At 40.6% G+C, this 18,054-nt stretch overlaps 4 protein-coding genes across 5 annotated transcripts in view; 1 reads left to right on the top strand and 3 right to left on the bottom strand.

Annotated features, from left to right (window-relative positions):
• The window catches only part of dync1i1a (dynein cytoplasmic 1 intermediate chain 1a), a gene marked incomplete at its 3' end in the record, with an annotated part of 46,379 nt that extends 42,526 nt beyond the window's left edge, over window positions 1–3,853 (bottom strand). The window contains exons 1-4 of the mRNA XM_087174701.1: window positions 3,196–3,853; window positions 2,076–2,201; window positions 1,656–1,770; window positions 599–686 (exon numbers count right to left, since the gene is read on the bottom strand). Of these exons, the coding sequence (XP_087030827.1) occupies window positions 599–686; window positions 1,656–1,770; window positions 2,076–2,183 (311 nt within the window). The remainder of the gene's footprint in view (window positions 1–598; window positions 687–1,655; window positions 1,771–2,075; window positions 2,202–3,195) is intronic.
• Window positions 3,854–4,029: 176 nt separating this feature from the next.
• Window positions 4,030–12,577, top strand: pdk4 (pyruvate dehydrogenase kinase, isozyme 4). The gene is made up of 11 exons (XM_023408827.2): window positions 4,030–4,398; window positions 4,910–5,051; window positions 6,945–7,016; window positions 7,387–7,571; window positions 7,908–7,997; window positions 8,311–8,388; window positions 9,065–9,141; window positions 9,232–9,330; window positions 9,638–9,751; window positions 10,153–10,266; window positions 10,580–12,577. Exons 1-11 carry the CDS (start codon window positions 4,281–4,283, stop codon window positions 10,721–10,723), a joined length of 1,233 nt encoding a protein of 410 aa, XP_023264595.1. The 5' UTR covers window positions 4,030–4,280; the 3' UTR covers window positions 10,724–12,577.
• A 1,227-nt stretch (window positions 12,578–13,804) lies between these two features.
• asb4 (ankyrin repeat and SOCS box containing 4) lies at window positions 13,805–17,439 on the bottom strand. 2 transcript variants are annotated; one of them, XM_023408823.2, is made up of 6 exons: window positions 16,767–17,439; window positions 16,065–16,364; window positions 15,713–15,955; window positions 15,351–15,598; window positions 15,113–15,226; window positions 13,805–14,961 (listed from the first exon to the last, which is right to left on the bottom strand). In XM_023408823.2, the coding sequence occupies exons 1-6, from the start codon at window positions 17,065–17,067 to the stop codon at window positions 14,773–14,775; spliced, it is 1,395 nt and encodes a 464-aa protein (XP_023264591.1). In that variant the 5' UTR covers window positions 17,068–17,439; the 3' UTR covers window positions 13,805–14,772. The 2 variants fall into 2 exon arrangements, with proteins under 2 accessions (XP_023264591.1, XP_023264590.1); XM_023408822.2 differs by having other exon boundaries at window positions 15,351–15,955.
• Window positions 17,440–17,578: 139 nt separating this feature from the next.
• ppp1r9a (protein phosphatase 1, regulatory subunit 9A) overlaps window positions 17,579–18,054 on the bottom strand; it is a 51,890-nt gene continuing 51,414 nt past the window's right edge. The window contains exon 22 of the transcript XR_015437420.1: window positions 17,579–17,940. The gene's annotated coding sequence lies outside the window, so the exon portion shown is untranslated. The remainder of the gene's footprint in view (window positions 17,941–18,054) is intronic.

An 18,054-nucleotide genomic window follows, 5' to 3' on the forward strand; every position in this document is an offset into this window, starting at 1 on the left:
GCTGAAACTTACCTCAATATCTAACTTAATTCTGCTAGCTAGTTATGAGAAGCAACGAGCTGTACAGTGGTCATCAAAACACTGGATGTCATGACAAATGACAGATACCACATTCAGAACCTAACAAGGCACCACAACCTCACCAATCGTGACACTTATTCTTACCTAAACCTGTTGTGCAATTGACAAGAAAAGAGACAGAATGTGTGTCAAAAAGGACAATTATCTTATTTAGGCCACATTTTGCCTTCAAGTTAAAGACTGTGCTTCCTCATTCTGATTATTATAATCTCTCAAAGAACTGGTATGTGAGCGTGCGCAGTGCCTTCTAGTGCACAGTTTCCTAGTGTCTTATCTCATTTACATGAGCATCTAACATTTATTTTTGTCTAATATAAGAATGTGAGAAATTATTGAGACATTTTACCCAGCTTTGGAATTTAAAAATATTTTTTCTTAACCCAAACCTCAGAAAAGGGGCTAATACTAAAAAGACAAAAATGACTTCTTTTTTCAAAGTTACCACAGAGAGATGAATGAAACCCATCCAACAAGAAAGACACTGAACTCTGGTATGAGGTGTGTGATTTTGGCCTACCTGCCTGCTGCTCCGCCATCAGCTGAGTCCTGGCTCCCTGTCTCACTGGGTGTGCTCACTGATTTGGAGGGGGACACAGGGGTCGGGACTAAATAATGAAAGTAACATGAATCTAACATTAAAGGCTGCAAAGAATGGACTGCTCAACGAAAAATTGGGATGAGAAGCAATAAAGTAAAATGAGTGATGGACAAATATAATAAATGTTTAAAAGAAAAGAGAGGAAGGGCAGGGTATCAAATGCATTGTTGATTTTGTATGTACTAGTAATCTGTATTCAGCTGTATTTAAAGATGCATTATAAATAACTTAATCTAATAACAGGCAAAGCAGTGACCCAGTTCTGAGGTGTTAAGGATGTTGTTACAATTTCAGACCACTAGAGAACAGTGCTTCCAAAAGTTTGCTGGTGATTTGTGCACAAGTAAAAGGGAAGACATTTTTGAGCAGCAAATTTCTGAGTAAAATGCTATTTATGTCCAAATACCTTATTGTAAGTAATAATAATACATTCAAGGTACACAGTGGAACAGAAAAAGATGATAAAAGGAAGTTATAAAATAATTACACATCAAAGTAAAGTAATGTTCAGCACAGTCCAACCACAATGTGTGCAACAAATCATGGAATCAACTTAGGATAAAAAAGACAGTGTAATGTGATGAAACTTGATAAAATATTATATATGACAAAAGTACTACTTTTATAAATAAATGAATGAAATAAAATAAAAACACAGGTACTATATAATGCAGAGTTATGGCAACACAGATGATAACATGCTTTAGTTTTTGATCATTTCCTTATCAGTAAGGCAGGATTGGACAGATAATTTTCACCAAATTACATGTACCATAGGTTACTGCATGCATCTTAGGTCTGATGAAGTATAGGCTGACCATTAAACCGTTTCTCATATGTTTATGGCTGTAATTAATGCTGTAATTTTAGAACTATCCAGGTCATTTTTACTGTAGTAAAAATTTACAAAATCTTTTCCATCACAATCACAAGAGAAGGACTGATTTATTGTTTATGGTATAAAAGTATTATGTACCTAGTGGAGGCTCCGGTGATATGCCAATACTCTGTAAGAGGGCCTCGGTCTCTCTGCGCTTACGGTCTAAGTCTGAATCCTCTGGGGTCACCTCTGCCTTCTGTTGGCTCTCTGTCTGCACAGGACACATAGAGGAATGTCAGCTTACACATCATGAATTAAAGAACAGGTTCGCAGCTCACCCATCATGAGTTACAGTTAAAACATGCATGTGTGCATGCACAGTTTGATTAAAAATTCCAACACCAACCTTCTGCACACACATAGATGTTTGTATGCACGCATAGACACACACCTCAGTCTTTTAAGTGTCACGGCCTGACAAGGAGTGTGAACACAAGTGAACACACAAACAATACAAACTAGAGAGTGATACAGTATGAGTGCCAGTAGTGTGAATTTACTCACTTTTTTCCTTACCTCTTTCTTCTTCCTCTCCTCCTCCTTTCTCTTTTTTTCCTCCCTGATTTGGGCGAGGCGCTGCTTCTTGCGCTCAAGCTCTGCTTTTAGGTCACTTTTGTCCGACATGGTGTCGTATGGGGGCGGCTTCAAGCAAGAGGATCAAACAGGAATGAGATAGTACAACACTGTCACAATGTGCTCTGGTCTCATTTTGACATAATACAGTATGGTGGAGTATCAGTTCATCCAATGAGCCTAAGTGATTCTTCAGAAAACTCACTGAGTTATACAGCCATATACAGTAGATCCATAACCTTGCAGGCTCACCAATCAATAAGGACTTGATATTGGCAAAACAGCTGTCAATACTAGGTCACAGTGAGCGGAAAAGGATTTCCATATTCGTTTGACACTTGTAGTTATTCCAGAGGAACTAGTTCTGTGTATGTTGGCAGTATATAGGCCAGTCAAATCAACATGGTTATTAAATAACTCACCATGTTTATGACATTACTCTAATTTCATTACCATTTTATAGGAACAGTTCAAAAGCGCAACACTTGTATTGACGCTACACAATTAAGAAGATAACTAAGCTTAAGTAGAATGAAAACAGACTTAATGTAGCCTTATGATTGGGATATTGTATCAGGCTCATTATGCCTGAGTTGTTACAGAAAGGTGGGCTACCTATTTATAGCAGTGTGCACCCTGACTTGCTGGATATTAGGCCAGTGTCACATCTGTCAGACACAGCAAATGAATCGAAAGGACTTGACTCTGGAGGTTTAAAAGCGTCTACCAAAGCTATTTGGAACAAATATGAGTAAATAACCAAAGGTCATTATGTCTTCCAACATTAAGAAAAGTGACACATACACAGTATCCTCGTAACAGATCACAAGTTACATTGATATAGTCCCTTTAAATGGCTAAGGTTAACAGGAAATAAATGCATTCACAGCTAACGTTAGCTAATCAAAATTTTAACAGCATTTACTTCTGGCAATGCGTTTAGGGCCTTACCATAAATATTACAGCTAGTAAATTTGATAACGAGTAGCGTCAGCTGGCAAAAAAGGGGGAATATTCTTATGCCAAATAACCGTATAATGTACTGTTATTGTTTCACTCATACCTTGTCCACTCGTATTGATAATGATGTGTCACCCGGTAAAGATGCTGTCTCACTGCTGCACCCCGAAGGAAATCAGCACATCCTCCACCTGAATCACACTGAGTCGAGGCCGTTCGGCTACCACCGAATAGGTCGTTTCAACCTTTTCGTGTGGCTATTGATGACACTGATTAAAACACAGCATTTCAGCGGTCGATGACCCGAATACAACATAAAACAGGTGCACTGCACGCCGATACATCCCTAGGAGGAGTGGGATGATGTAGAGAAGGAGGAGACAAAATCCCACCTCCTTTGACACACGCAGTGTCATCGACTCATGGGTTTTGCAACGCCGCCATCTTGTGGACAGTTGTAGAAGTGCTAACAAATAAACTAACAAATAAGCAAATGTTGATACTTTTCATGAGGAGACTGAAACGTTAAGAGCCCGTCTGTTGTGTTTCCAGCCTTGCAAACATGCTGTAACTCGTGGCTGAAAGTTTAGTGAGTTTAACTCTGCGGAGCATTTACATTTAACTTAACTAGAAAATGAAGCAGCTGCCAGTGAAGTCAGTTAAGGTCGTTACAACGGCTGGTTCCGGTATGTCTGTAATGAAGACCCGTGCAGTTATTAGACATACGGACAAGTCTAATTTCGGTAAGCGTTCAAATATGTAAAATAAACAAGTATTTCGAATAGCTCGTCGGTAGGGGATGCTGTAATAAAAGATTCTGCGATTTCACAACCCTGTATGGATCCAACATTTGAGAAAGGGATTCGACGTCATCTTGTCGCTCATTGGTTGATATTGATGTCAATCTCTTCTCTCCGCCTCGTCCGAGACAACACACAACGTTCCGTGTAGTAAACTGCCTTCGAAGGAGGACACTCATCAAGATGCGAGGGAGCTGCCTGAGAAAAACAGTGATGGGGAAGTTATAGCCAGCCTCGTTAAAGATGTTGATTTAACGGAGGGATTCTTGTACGACGCCGAGCTTTAGCCTTGCTAGCCAAAAGTCGTCAAACTGGAGCGTGCTGGAGAAAGAAAGCACAGTTTCTCCCTAACACACTGACAGTTTGGGGTCTATGAAGGGCAGGAAAAATGAAGTTCGCTCAATTTTTGCTGAAAAACGGCTCCGTAGCTGGGATACCGAAACAAGTGGAGAGGTTTTCCAAGTTTTCCCCTTCTCCCTTGTCTATGAAGCAATTCATTGACTTCGGTAAGCGTTACGAGTAGCATTGATTTTTGTTGGACAGTGCATGTTGTGTTTTTCCCACACTCACATTGCTGTTGCACAATTCACATTCCCATTCTCTTTGTGTGTGGTGACAGCTGACTTCGCACTATTCTGGTCATTGACAGACTACTGCTGCTAACACCAGAAAAATACACATGCAGACATATGCTGATCTGATTCTCAGATGTTTGATTGTGTCTCTTACTATGCCTAAAATCTAAAATGACCCCTTTGGTTTGGATGACTGAATCCTGCAATGACAAACAAGATCAGCAAAAAAACATAAGAAATGCTGATATTTTCTTAATGGTTTTCCATATCATATGCGTAATAGATTCATGTAAAGAAAGACAAATAATCCCTGACAGATTTCCTTCAAATGTCAATGCTTGGGACAGGTTGCTGTTTCAGAGGATTTACAGGATGGGGTCGAAGTTGGATGCTTACTCAGTCATTTCTTTTTTTCCTGACTCTGTCCCTCATGTGACCGCAGGCTCGGCCAATGCATGTGAGAAGACATCATTTGTGTTCCTGCGTCAGGAGCTTCCTGTCAGACTGGCCAACATCATGAAGGAAATTGATTTCCTCCCTGACAAACTCCTCAGCACTCCATCCCTTAAGCTCCTCACCAGCTGGTAGGATCTTCAGACTGAACAAACCTCTCTTTCTATATAATCTGTTGTACCACAATCATTGTTACTAATCTCTGGGATTAATGAAATCTTAGTTTTCCAACATCTCTTCCTTCACCTTTCTGCAGCAGTGTTAGTTTGTGCTAGTGTTAGTTTTGGAGAACTTAGCGCTTGTCACATGCTTATTTGATTGGATGAAAGCATTGCCGTTGAGGTTGTCTGAGGTTGTATGAGGTCACTCTGTTCTGTTTAAAGATGCATGAAATCCCTTCCTCCCTCACCCACCTGTCCTCTGTGGACTCATAAGATAGCTAAATGCCACGGATCTGTGAACGTCTTTTATGATCTTTCTTTGAATTAGATAAGGCCTATGCTAGGACTTAACAATATTCAAAAAAATCATATTGAAATGAACATGACGTAGGACATTAATGTGACGATATTGTGATTATAATGATTTACAATTTTAGTGTAAATGGTAATTTTTTCATTTAATTTTCACTGAAAAAAATATAAAAATTATGTAAGGGAACATTCCCTTATGTCTGGAGGATCTGATTTGTAGACTTGGGCATCTCTGTACCACCACAATGCTTCATTTATAATGGTATGTTGTTACATTTATCGAGAAATTGCAGCTCGTGCTATTTGCTTATTGTGATTTCAATAATATTTTTGATAAATTGTTCAGCCCTAGCCGATGTACCAACGAGCCTCCCTGTCCCTGTTTGATGTCTGTATTATGTTTATGTAATAGGTCTTTATAACACACACAGGTAGAGCTGAACCAGCATATGTGACCCTGCATGTACACACCCAATTCAAGGTTCACTAAGTGCATTATCTAAAGAGTGAAAAGCTATAAACATTGATGGTGCACCTAAGCACAGGAGTGTGTTTGTAGAATGGGATAGAGTTTACACCAGTGAATGTTGGATATTGGATTCAACTTTACTCCCCCTTTTTTTTTTTTACCTCCAGCTTCTACTGTAAACAGCGAAGAATAGGTGCAGGCTTTTCTCTAAAGCCAAAACAGAGGTCCTGTTTCTGTGTACTTTCACTACTTGGAGTTTGTTTTTCCACCGCAGTTGCCACTTCCCAGTACAGTCATGTTAAAACACAGTATTACATTGCAGACTGCATGCCCTAGCATGTTGATTATGTTTGGTGTACAAGTCACGTGAAGATATGACAACAGAGGTCATTACCCCACTCCCACTGTTTTCATAAGCGCCACAGTAGTGTCTATATTTGGCCACGTAGCCTCCCTCCTGCACCGTGACTTTCTCTCCCCCCTGCTGCAGAGCTCTTTGCATTTCCTGCAAAAGAGTTGATCAATCATTTTGTTAATGTTGTTTACGAGGGGAGAGAGGTGACATCTCGGTGCTTCATGGCAAGCTTGCAAAAACAGATGTTGCAAAGTAGTCTGTTATAAGATGTACATCTGTTTGCATGGCGGCACTTAATACAAAATCAAGAGCTGAAGGTCAGTTGAGGGACAAACCTGGCACGTAGAAAGCATAGCAGCCCTGCCGTTCACCTTTCACCCAGTTTTTCCACAGCGAGACAGTACAAGAGAGAATGTGACTCAGTGAGCTCAGCACTTGAGTCTTCTTCGTCCACTGGCCTAGATAAAAAGTCTGTGATTGAACAAGCTACAGTTAACTAAAGGAGGGACAGTGTTGTTAATCATGTGAACATGCTCTATGTTTAATTATTCAGTTGCTCTAGTTGTCTAAATAAATAATGTTCAATGCTGACCACTCAGAGTAGTTTTGAAGTTTGATGTAAATGAAATCACCATAGATGTTTTTTTAATCATATTGAAGCTCATTTTGTAAATAAAAAAAAAAAAAACGGAGATGAGAGTTTTCTGTATTTCTTTATGTCCTCCAGGTATTCACAAAGTTTGTTGGAGCTTGTAGATTTTTTAGAGAAAAATCCAGATGATAAGGATGTCCTGTCAAAGTAAGTAATTTACTCTTTCCAGTATGCATTGCTTATATACACTGTAAGAACGTATTTATTGTTGTTTTGTTGCTGTTAGCAATCCACTTTGTTGATTATTCAGAAACTGTCAATACTAATCCAGCAATCCTGTAATTACCTGTTAACTTCCTATTTTCAACCTGACACTGCAAACTTTGTTATTGTTACATATATCAGCAGATGTGTTGATATGTTTATTGGAGAATGATCTTATGGCCCTGTTATATATGTATGTACAACATGTTATGCTATGCTATGTTTAGCAGGCATGTTTATGCTGATGTGCACATATTCTGTTGTACCTACCCTCACATACCAACACATTCATCATCACCGCCTTTGCTCTCAGCTTCACACAGACTTTGGTAAACGTCCGGAACCGGCACAACAATGTGGTGCCCACCATGGCTCAGGGTGTGGTGGAGTACAAGGAGGCCTTCGGCGTGGACCCCGTCACCAACCAGAACGTTCAGTACTTCTTGGACCGCTTCTACATGAGCCGCATCTCCACACGCATGCTCATGAACCAGCACAGTCAGTATAGCACTATGTGATTGACTGTGAGTTAATCAACACAGTTGCTAACACTCACAGCTCACGTCATTGATTTACACTCAGTATGCTGGAAATTCTTGACAGCGAGAAGAGGGGGCTCTGTCACAGCACGTTTTTAAAAATCTGATTAAGCACCAAGAAGTGATCTCAGTCATGTTAAAGATTTTACTGCTTTAACAAAAGTACCACACAGTCAACACCTACTCTGCAGCACCTCTGTTGTACTGATTGAGTAATACATCTGAAAAGTGACTGTCATGTCGATACAGCTTTGTTTTTTGAATCACACGCAGTGTTTGTTGTTCTGCCCTCTAGCATTAATCTTCAACGGCAGTGTGAACCCAGCCCATCCCAAACATATTGGCAGCATTGACCCCAGTTGTGACGTTGTGGAGGTAGTAAAAGGTAATGAATGATCTTCTTTACCTTTAACACACATACACACACACATACATACACACACCCACACTGGATGTATTATCTGCTTTCCAGCACCCTCTGTCTGTACGGATTCATGACTCTTTGAACTTTTACAGTCAGCTAATATCTATAGAGTAAATATACAGTGGGAGATGATGTTATCATTATGGATGTAGCTATTTTAGATCCACCTGTGAGTGTTGTGTAAACTGATTCACTCAAATTCCCATTCAGCATGAGTTGTCATTCGTTTCTCACACTGAAATGTAACCACAGATTGTTTTGTTTCACTTTGTAGATGCCTATGAGACTTCAAAGATGCTGTGTGAGCAGTATTACTTGACCTCCCCTGATATGGAGATCACAGAGGTCAATTGTAAGTCTTATAAAACAACAATAATGTTTCTATTTGCAGATATCTGTGTGTGCACATTTTAGGATGTTTCTTGTTTCACATGGATATTTTCTACTCTAAAGATGAATTTCAACGGAACCTTTGTTGGTTTAACAGAGACCCTCCGTGTCTGTTTCCTGTCATTTGGGCCTGCCATGAGCCAGTATCAGCATTAGACATTCCTCAGTGTGACCCATACAGTTAATACTTACAGAGAAAGTCACAACCAAGACAGAAATAGGCTTGAGATTTTCTTAGGCTTTTACTGCAGCTGCAATTGTACACTACATGAGAAACTAATCTATGTACTTAAATGTTATACTTACGTAAGTAGAAAACTCATTTTTTAAATGTGGCAGTTAATGTTAAAATATGTTCTTTACAAGATTCATTACTTATTTCAGTTGCGATATGCTGTATATCAGTCAGGAGACATACCAGTGCTTTAGATATAAAGTGTTCATACCTGGCCAGCATGTTCTTGGCAGATAAGGTCTAGATAATCAAATGATGAATGATGTTGTCATGTCTTGTTCTTTTCTCAATGTAGCCAACATTGTAACACACCTGGTTGTATAAAAGGTTTGTTTTAACATATTAATATATAAATGTAATCTTTTTTTTTTTCTTATGATCAATAATATGAAATGATTCACAGCCAAAAACCCTGGCCAGTCCCTCCACATTGTCTATGTGCCATCCCATCTCTACCACATGCTGTTCGAGCTCTTCAAGGTACAGTAACCAACAAACCTGAAAAGCAGACCTATGCTACTTTTCACAATGTGTCTGCTCACTTATTTTGTAATCCATGTTCTCTGTCAGAACGCCATGAGAGCTACAGTAGAGACCCATGAGACGAGTCCAACATTGCCCCTGATCAAAGTGCGAGTTTCTCTGGGAACTGAGGACCTGACCATCAAGGTAGATGAGGACACTGATAGTTAAGACACACCATTAAGGACAATATTGTGCACACCATTGTTCTAAGTCTGTATTAACAAAGTCGTACATATAGTGCCATTCAGTACACAAATACATCTTGTGCCATCAGTTATACTGTATGCAGGTCCATGTGGACCTTATTACCTTAGTATATACTGTAAATAAAACCAACTGTGATGACTTGATACACAAAGCATCAAATTGCTTAGATTCTGGGGTGACAAGTTCACCGGATGTGAGGCTGCAGACAGAACAGTAAGAGAATTCTTGTCCTCCTTATTTTCAGATGTCTGACAGAGGAGGAGGAGTCCCTCTGAGGAAGATTGAACGTCTCTTCAGCTACATGTACTCCACCGCTCCCAGTCCTGTCCATGTCGACAACTCTCGCAATGCACCTCTGGTGAGACAAAACCTGTTGCACTTGGTCACTCTTGCACATTTTTCAGTCATCATTGTCGATGATTGTCTCAGTCAGAACACAATATGCTACAAGCTTTTAAACAGAGATGCAGCTCAGTAAAAATCTCGCTGTGCTGTTTTGCGCTGGGATGTATTTCTCCTTGCTCTAAACAGAGGCCCACACGACTGAGCATGATTGCAGATTATCTTATTTCAAAGAGGAAATCAGTCAGCAACATTTCACTGGATTAAACTGTAACCACAAGATAAATTTAAGATCTTATTACAAAGCAAGCCCTCTACAGTATCCACTTTATGTTCTTTATGTTGTGATATTTTAACAACTGGCTCAGACAACCTAATCTGTAGAGATATTGTAAACCTGTTTTTTTTTTCTGTCAGGCTGGTTTTGGTTATGGCCTGCCCATCTCCCGCCTGTATGCCAAGTATTTCCAGGGAGATCTGCAGCTGTACTCTATGGAGGGCTACGGTACCTCAGCTGTCATATACTTGAAGGTGAGAACAGAACAATCTCCACACACAATGTCAAACATAACTGAAAGCCAAGTTGATGCAAAGTTCACATGGACATGTACAGTCAACGACACATACTTGATTGACTGAGTGGTGGCAGATGTAGAGTAATTATGTAATACAGATGCACAACTAATGTGAGTCTTGATGCAAGTTACAACTCAACACGTGTTCCATGTTAGAAAAGTTTTAATCAGGCACAGATGGAACTTTGTAGCCCAATGAGAAACAACCGGGACGTGACTCTCATTCATGGGTCCAGACTAATAAGTTCCATTCTGTCCTGTATCACCAGGCCTTGTCCTCAGAATCAGTGGAGAGACTTCCTGTTTTCAACAAGTCAGCCCTACGGCATTACCAGACCACCACAGAGGCTGACGACTGGTGCATGCCCAGCAAGGAGCCAAAGAAATTGGGCAAGTATGAGAGGACTCAATGATGATAGACTAAGGGACGAAGTTGAGGACACTATAGAGTAGTCTGAGTAAATGAATAGTACAATTAAGAGGAATAGGGTCCATGCTGCAAGAAGTGGATAAACTTGTACTGTAAGTGAAAGAAGGCACCATTTCCTCTCAGCATGTTGCTGGACCTGGACTTGTGTACGTGGAATCTGGATTCCTTTCTCACCCAAGAGAGAAACCTAGGAGGAGAAAATTGCTCATTGTTGGTATCAAGAATCAGATAAATGCAGTGAAATAACTGGGCTGTACTATTACTGCCAGCCTCCAGGCAATTTAACCCAACAAAAGCTCACCACATTTAATTCCATTATACGATGATTACAGGCTGCTAATGGTAATGGAACAAGTCAAGTATTAATCTCGTGTTGCCTCGCTCATTACACCCATTTTTCAGTTATTTAGCTTTAATAACGTGGAGACACTGTGAAACAAGTGTGCTAGCTGTTTGTGTTTATGTAATTTTTTTTTTTTTCTTTCAAACTGTATCATTTCACCATTTCAGCGGCTAACGTTCTTTGGTTAATTGAATTACTGGGTAAAATTGTGTTTTTGCATGAGGTTAAATGTGTATCAGTGCCTTGACAAAGCCCAGTCACTCATGTTAATCAGAATGGGAACATGTTCAACTTCTAAAGACAAAGGGAGCAAAGTCTGTTCCTCCTGTTTGCATTTCAGTCCTTTATAACTTGCAGAACAGCTTCACACAAACGACTTCTGCATTTCATGTTCAGCTCTGATACAAGTGGAACATTTCAGAAACAATAATAAGTTGTATCAGTTATGTGTGCTGTGAATTAATAAGGCCTGAAAAGATTTTTGCTTTGATCACTTCAATGTAAAATCTGTTAGCTCGTTAAATTGTAATTTAAACTAATTGTGATCCTTTTGTTAGAGGACTGATTGTAAGTAAACTACCTACCTTGTGCCTTATCCGTGAACCCATGTAAGCTAAGATCATTTTCAAAGTTGAATTATTGTGAATTCTGAAAATGAGAAGTGGAATTGTTAAAACAAAGTATCGCTGTATATTTAAAGTTGATTCGTGCAGCCCAAATCTGAATATTTGCATTTTAATTGCAACAACTGCCAAGTTAACCTTGACCTCCACAATAATTTTCCTGTGCTGAAACGGATGTGTTAAGTTAATCACAGCAGGAACTGAAACACATTTTTCCAACATTTTCAGTGTTCCCAGGAGTAAGTGTCTAGAGTTACACAGGTGCTCTCATGCATATTGAAGGTAATTTGGTAACATCACCCTAAGTGTTTTATAATGACGTGTGTGTTGTATATTTAAGTGACTTGCTGCACTTCAGAGGATTTGTGTTTGGCTTGTGTGAAATGCTAAATGTTGCACTGCAGATAACTTCAGCTTTCTCTCATATGACATGCTGTAAGCCTAGTTCTCATGCTCAGATTAGTAAAGCATGTTATCCGTATTTCATAGGTTGATACACACACCGAGTTCAGTTTAGCAGAGACAGGAATAACACAGATGATGCCATATGCAAGCTTTATGGACATATCTGTAAAACCAATTTCAAATATTCCATTTCCCCGTGACACACCAGTCATACTTTCATACACCTCTCTATTCAGCCTAGTTTTAAGCTTTTAGTAATTGCTTATTGTTTTAGAATTTGAATATTGTTATGTAATTCTCTCATTTTAGTTAATAATATTTCATGATTTGTGAACTAGTAGACATGTTTTGGTCACTTTTTATATGGTGCAACATCACTCTCAAAGGCCAAGTGTTCATGTACTGAAGTTGTGGTTCACCACTAAAAGGACCGGTGAATGTAGAAAATAAAAATCTCGACATGTCATTTCTTCAGCCTTTTGAAGTTTGTTTGTTCATTGTTGTTGTCAGGGTTGACTGGTGAACTCTATTCTTTGCTATTTGTTGCGTTGCAGCATTTATAGTTACTCGTTCATGTGTTGGCTGGAATTTTTTTCACAAGTTGATTTATGCAACATGAAAGATTTCAGTTAACAGAAGTATGTAGTATATCTAGTGTGTTACATAAACAGCTCCGCATGCAGTGTCCTCCTGACTCCCTGTTTTCCCCTCACAGCTTGTTTTTAGGAAACTTTGCTCTGTTTCTCTGTCAACGTTGCAGACACAGTCCGTTGGCTTTTCATGGCCAGCTGCCATTAGGCGCTGAGAACAGGCTGTCCTGCTCTGTTTTGCCCCTTCATTAGTCTGCCCACACGTTGCACTCTATTCTGGTTTTGTTACTCTCTCTGTTTGTGTCTCGCCAGTGTGTTTTCCACTTCACTGAGGTATTATTGTTATGGCAGCAGTACAAAAACAGCACTATTTAAGGTAATTCTCAAAGGCAACAAAATGAAAAGTAAAAATGAAATCGCTGCAATGTCAGAGTCACCACAGAGGTTAATGCCAATGTCAAAGTCGATTAAAGAGTGAACTGTTTTTCCCCCTCCCCATTATTATAATATGTCTCCGTCCCTGGCTCTTGCTGGTTTATTTTAAGATATCTGGGTGTGAGGTCTGACCCTTTAGTCATCCAGACAATGTTCCCTCTACAGCATATGTCTGCTACACATACAGACCAACACAGCTACAATAGAGACTTCATTTTCATTTGGTTCTAGGCTTTCATTAAAATGTGTGTGGGGGGGGGGGGGGGGGGGGGGGGGCAGTTTTAAGACGCAATAAACAACACAACAAATCTGCTGTCTTTATTTACGCTTGTGCTAATGTAAAGTGAAAGTAAATATTGGAACTATAGCTTACGCTCGTCTGTGTTGTGTTGTAGGGTTTTGCTGCCTTGAGCTTGCGGGTGGTACTGCACCCTGTTGCACCTGTTGGGCTTTACAGAGGGTTCATTGTAAGGCCACCAGCCTAAAACCTGTGGACCCTTGGCAGCTGTACGCCAGCAGTCCAACAGTACAGTTACAAACAACTGTGCTGTTGTTTTATTGTTGTATTGTAAGACATTGATCCAAGAGGCATTTAATTCCTTCGTATGATAAGATACTGACTCCCCCCAATATACTGGGATTGTTCAAAGAATGTGGAAGCTTGGAAATATTTTAAATAAAACACACAATGACGTTCCCTTTATTTTTGCCATCAGTGCACTGTATGATTGGGGATGAAGAAAACAGCTGAACAAAATATTCACATTTCACATTTTGTGGGGGGAATTGAAGGACAAAAGATTCAAATATTTCCCGAAGAATGTTCTTGTATATGTTTTTTTTTATAGTTTGTTACATATTTCTGGCAAAGGTATTCAGAAAATTATATTGGTCCATGTTTGTGCCTACATGTGCAGTCCGCTGGAAAAACAAGCACTTGTTGTGGAGTGCTCTGTCAAGTGTTTGTTCTGTCTGGAGTATCATGAGAGCACGAGAGTGACCATTAAGGCTGGTTGCCAGGTAGATTTGGATCCTCTGAAATATGAGGCAGCACTGAAGTAGACAGACAAGTTGGTCAACACTGCTCCGTTGGAAAATGAGTGCAAAAGAAGACAAAGATGTTTACTGAAAGTCACTGCCACTTTAAAAGAGGCATATAAGGTCTCAGGAGAAAGTGATATTATGATAGATATAAATTATAAAAACACATGTTGTGAATTTGATGGTGATGTTACCAAGCAGGCAAATATCCTCACTGTACAATCACCATAAATTATTATCAGAATAAGCACAGCAATTATCAGCAATGAATTGCCATTTTCTCACCTGTCGCTCAAATTCCTATATATTTAAGGTTGAACGATCAGTTGATTTGTGGTTTGTGATAAGTTGTCCTCTGTTATATCCAACCTTAAACCACCTTAAAAAAAACAGATTAATTGTAAGTTGTCTGATGCCTGACTTGCGGAGACAGCTTGCATGTTGTGTCTTCTGCACTGTCACACTAAACATGGATTTCTCCTGTTCCAGCCAAAAGCCCCAGGGAATGAATGTTTCTGTTTAAATCATCAGGTGACAAGCTCCATATTAGAGCATCCCATATGGTGATTGAAGTCTACAAAAAAAAGTCTCTCCATCAGTACAGTATCCCCTCAGGCTCCAGTAATAAATATTTCTTCATGGGAGACGGCAGAGGCAGCTGTGTTACACCGCTGTGGCAGAAGCCACCCAGACTGGCTCTGATGGCACATCTGGTCAGGTGAAGGAGGCTGCGAGGAGTGTTGGTGCAAACAGCAAACACTGAATCGTAGAAGTCTTTATGTCGCTGAGGAGGCAAAAAGAAATTTGGGAAATTTTATACTATTTTCAATTATAAGACACATTAGAATGCATAATTCTGGTGATTATATTTTCAACTCCCCTGCACTAATACAAGTATATAGATAGTATCCGTGTACAATACATCCCTGCACTACCTTGTAGCAGTCATCAGGAATGGCATCCCTCCACTTCTTTGTGGGCTTTATACGTTCATAAGAGTTGACCATGATTTCTATTACTCTGGGATAGTCGTGGCAAGACTGCAGCACCTGCACAAAATAACACACAAGACATTATTCAGCACCAGAATCTTTCAAGGACCTTCTGCTATCAACATTTCATTTGTCATAAATACTGCAGTTCAATAACAGCATTGGAAGCATTGGTTCCCACCTTGTGGAACTGTGGTGGGTAGACCCGCGCTGCGTTATGGTTGAGCAGCAGCTGATAGCAGAGCTCAGGTATGGCCATAGGCCTCACATCAGTCACTTTGAGGAGATACTGAATGGGGGCACAGCCATTGATGTCCATGGCTCTCGTATCTGCTCCGGCCTCCAGCAGCATCTGCATTAGGACATGATCACAGTTCCAGGCTGCTTTGTGAAGAGCTGTTTTATGGTCCTCTTCTTGGAGGTTGGGATCTGGAAGAGAAAGGAAATGTTTTTGGGAAACACAGTGCAAAGCTTTCATGATGCACAACAATGACAATGTGAGTGGAAAAAGTTGTGCACAGTCACTGATCCAGAGGCTGTCACCTGAGTGGTGATCCAGCAGGAGACGACAGACAACATGGTGATCTTCGTTGTAGACTTGCTCTTTAGTGTCAAAAGCCCAGAAGGCAGCAGTCATCAGAGGTGTCTCCTGAAGGGAGTTCACTGCATCCACAGATGCTCCGTGGGCCAAATATAGAGCCACCAGCTCTGGAACGCCGAATCTGGCTGCTGTGTGTAACGGTGAGTCCTCCTCATTGTTCTGGCCGGGCATGTTGACTTTTGCTCCTCCATGGGAAAAAGTAATGATTGTTTAGTTATTTTAGTGGTTCTTACATATTCTATATTTGCACTTTCATCCATACATCCATCCACCTCTGCATCCTTCCCTCCTGACCTTTTAAGATGAGCTGCTTGGCACAGTTCACTGACTCCTTGGTGATACAGTAGTGCAGTGGTGTGTGCCCGCTCAGCGACAGGCTGTTGATCTTTGCCCCATGAGTCAAAAGCATGGCCACACAGTCGCCATTGGAGACCTCGCAGGCCACATGTAGTGGGGTCTTCCCATTGGGCATCCGGTTGATGGCCGCACCTTCCTGAAGGAGCACCAGTGCTGTTTCTATAGCATTGTACATCACACACACATGAACACCCATCGCCCAGGATTTCTCCAGTTTGTAGCCTGGTAGCCAATAACCTGAAAGACAACCAAAAGAGTTTAATAGTAATAGTAAAGGTCAAAAATGCTGATATTATTTCTGATGTACAATGGAATTATATCTCATTCTTTCTTTTGAATTTAAAGACTTGCTTGTTGTCATATATGATCCATGTGGGTTTAGCACCACCTAGTGGCTACACTGCAGAACTCGTCCCCTAACTATAACATTCAGAAAGTGTTGACAATCTACTGCATTTTCTTAACTAATGCTTTTTGAAAATCTGTAATCTTTCATGAGCATGTCTTTTACTGTGGAGACTAATCTAACTGGGGGTGTCATGTCTATCCTTCTGAGCCTTAACTCTGAGTACAGTATGACAAACATACACTAGCAACAACTTTATCACTAATGTGGGCCAGTTATGTCACCCTACTTACCTTGTTTGTATGAGGCCAGGACCATACTCGGGTCCTCCACCTCGAGCACCGTGTCAATGTCTAGTTTGCTGGTGTGCAGAATCCGCAGGACTTCCTGGGCATCGTTGGCCTGCAGGGCCTCCAGGAACTTTTGCTTTAGCTGCTTAACAGCCAGTTGTCTGGGGCTCAACTCCTCCATGAACTCCCTAACAGAAGGGCCTCGCACTGCCAAACCAGCCGGCTCAGACACTAATGCTCTCCACAAAGCATGGAGGAGATTGGAAATGAATGCACAAATTGTGATAATGAAGTAATTTAGCATACCCACACTGGAAGGCCTCCGTAAGCCCAGCCATGGGAAGTGTATGAGGAAGGAAGACGGAAATGAAGTAGAAGAAGAGGGGCAACAAGTGACAAGTTGGGAGACGTCAGAGGGAGAAAATAGTCCTGGAGTGAAATTAAGCTGAATATAAATAGAAAGGAGAGAGGGAGGGACTGGAGAGCTACAACTGGCTGCAGCTGACTCAAATTCAGCCAGTCTGCTGCGATGTTCACTGAGAAAGAGGCATCATGCAGTGGATAGTCACATGGTGAAAATAGCAGGCCATGTGAAAATGGCAGGGGCATGGCAAATGTTTACTACTCCTCTATTATTCTATTCTCATATCTTAATGTGACTGGAACTGGTCCATTCTTTTAAAGTGCACCCTACTTACCGGTCATAATATGAATTTTGTTGGGCTGTATGGGATACAGATTCTGTCTCTGGCTTATACAACTATGTAGGGGAATTCATACAAAAGATGAAAAACAGAAGAAACGAAAACAAGCTCTGGACAGTGACTGCACATTTTATTCAGTGTGACAGGTAGCTGCCCTTTCAAACTTTTCAGAATGCGAAAAAAGAGAGCAAGGTAATGACAAATAAAGGAGGAGGAGAATAAGCACAGCTTTTTAAAAGAGTGAAAGCACGGCTAGCAGTTGGTGATTATCTTTTTGCTCTCTACATACATGAAAGACAAACCCTTCCAGATATGACCCAAAACGTCGCAAGAGCACCAGGGTCTCATCCATACGTTGGTTGTCATCATGCCAGGCAAGCTCACTCAAGCACATAGAAAAGATCTGGACTCACATTTCGGCTCAGGTCTGACCTTGTAGCCACCTCAGCCCTCCGACAAACTGTGTACACACACTGACACAATAGAAAACAAGGCTTCTTTAGGATTCTTACAGCATATTGCTCTCAGTGTTTTTACTATACATACAAAAGAGTCAAAAGAGTGCAGTCTGCTGACTGACTTAACGG

The sequence above is a fragment of the Seriola lalandi genome, unplaced genomic scaffold (genome assembly GCF_002814215.2).
Source record: "Seriola lalandi dorsalis isolate HSWRI2012SDOR001 ecotype SW California unplaced genomic scaffold, Sedor1 jcf7180002054374, whole genome shotgun sequence".
Taxonomy (NCBI): domain Eukaryota; kingdom Metazoa; phylum Chordata; class Actinopteri; order Carangiformes; family Carangidae; genus Seriola; species Seriola lalandi.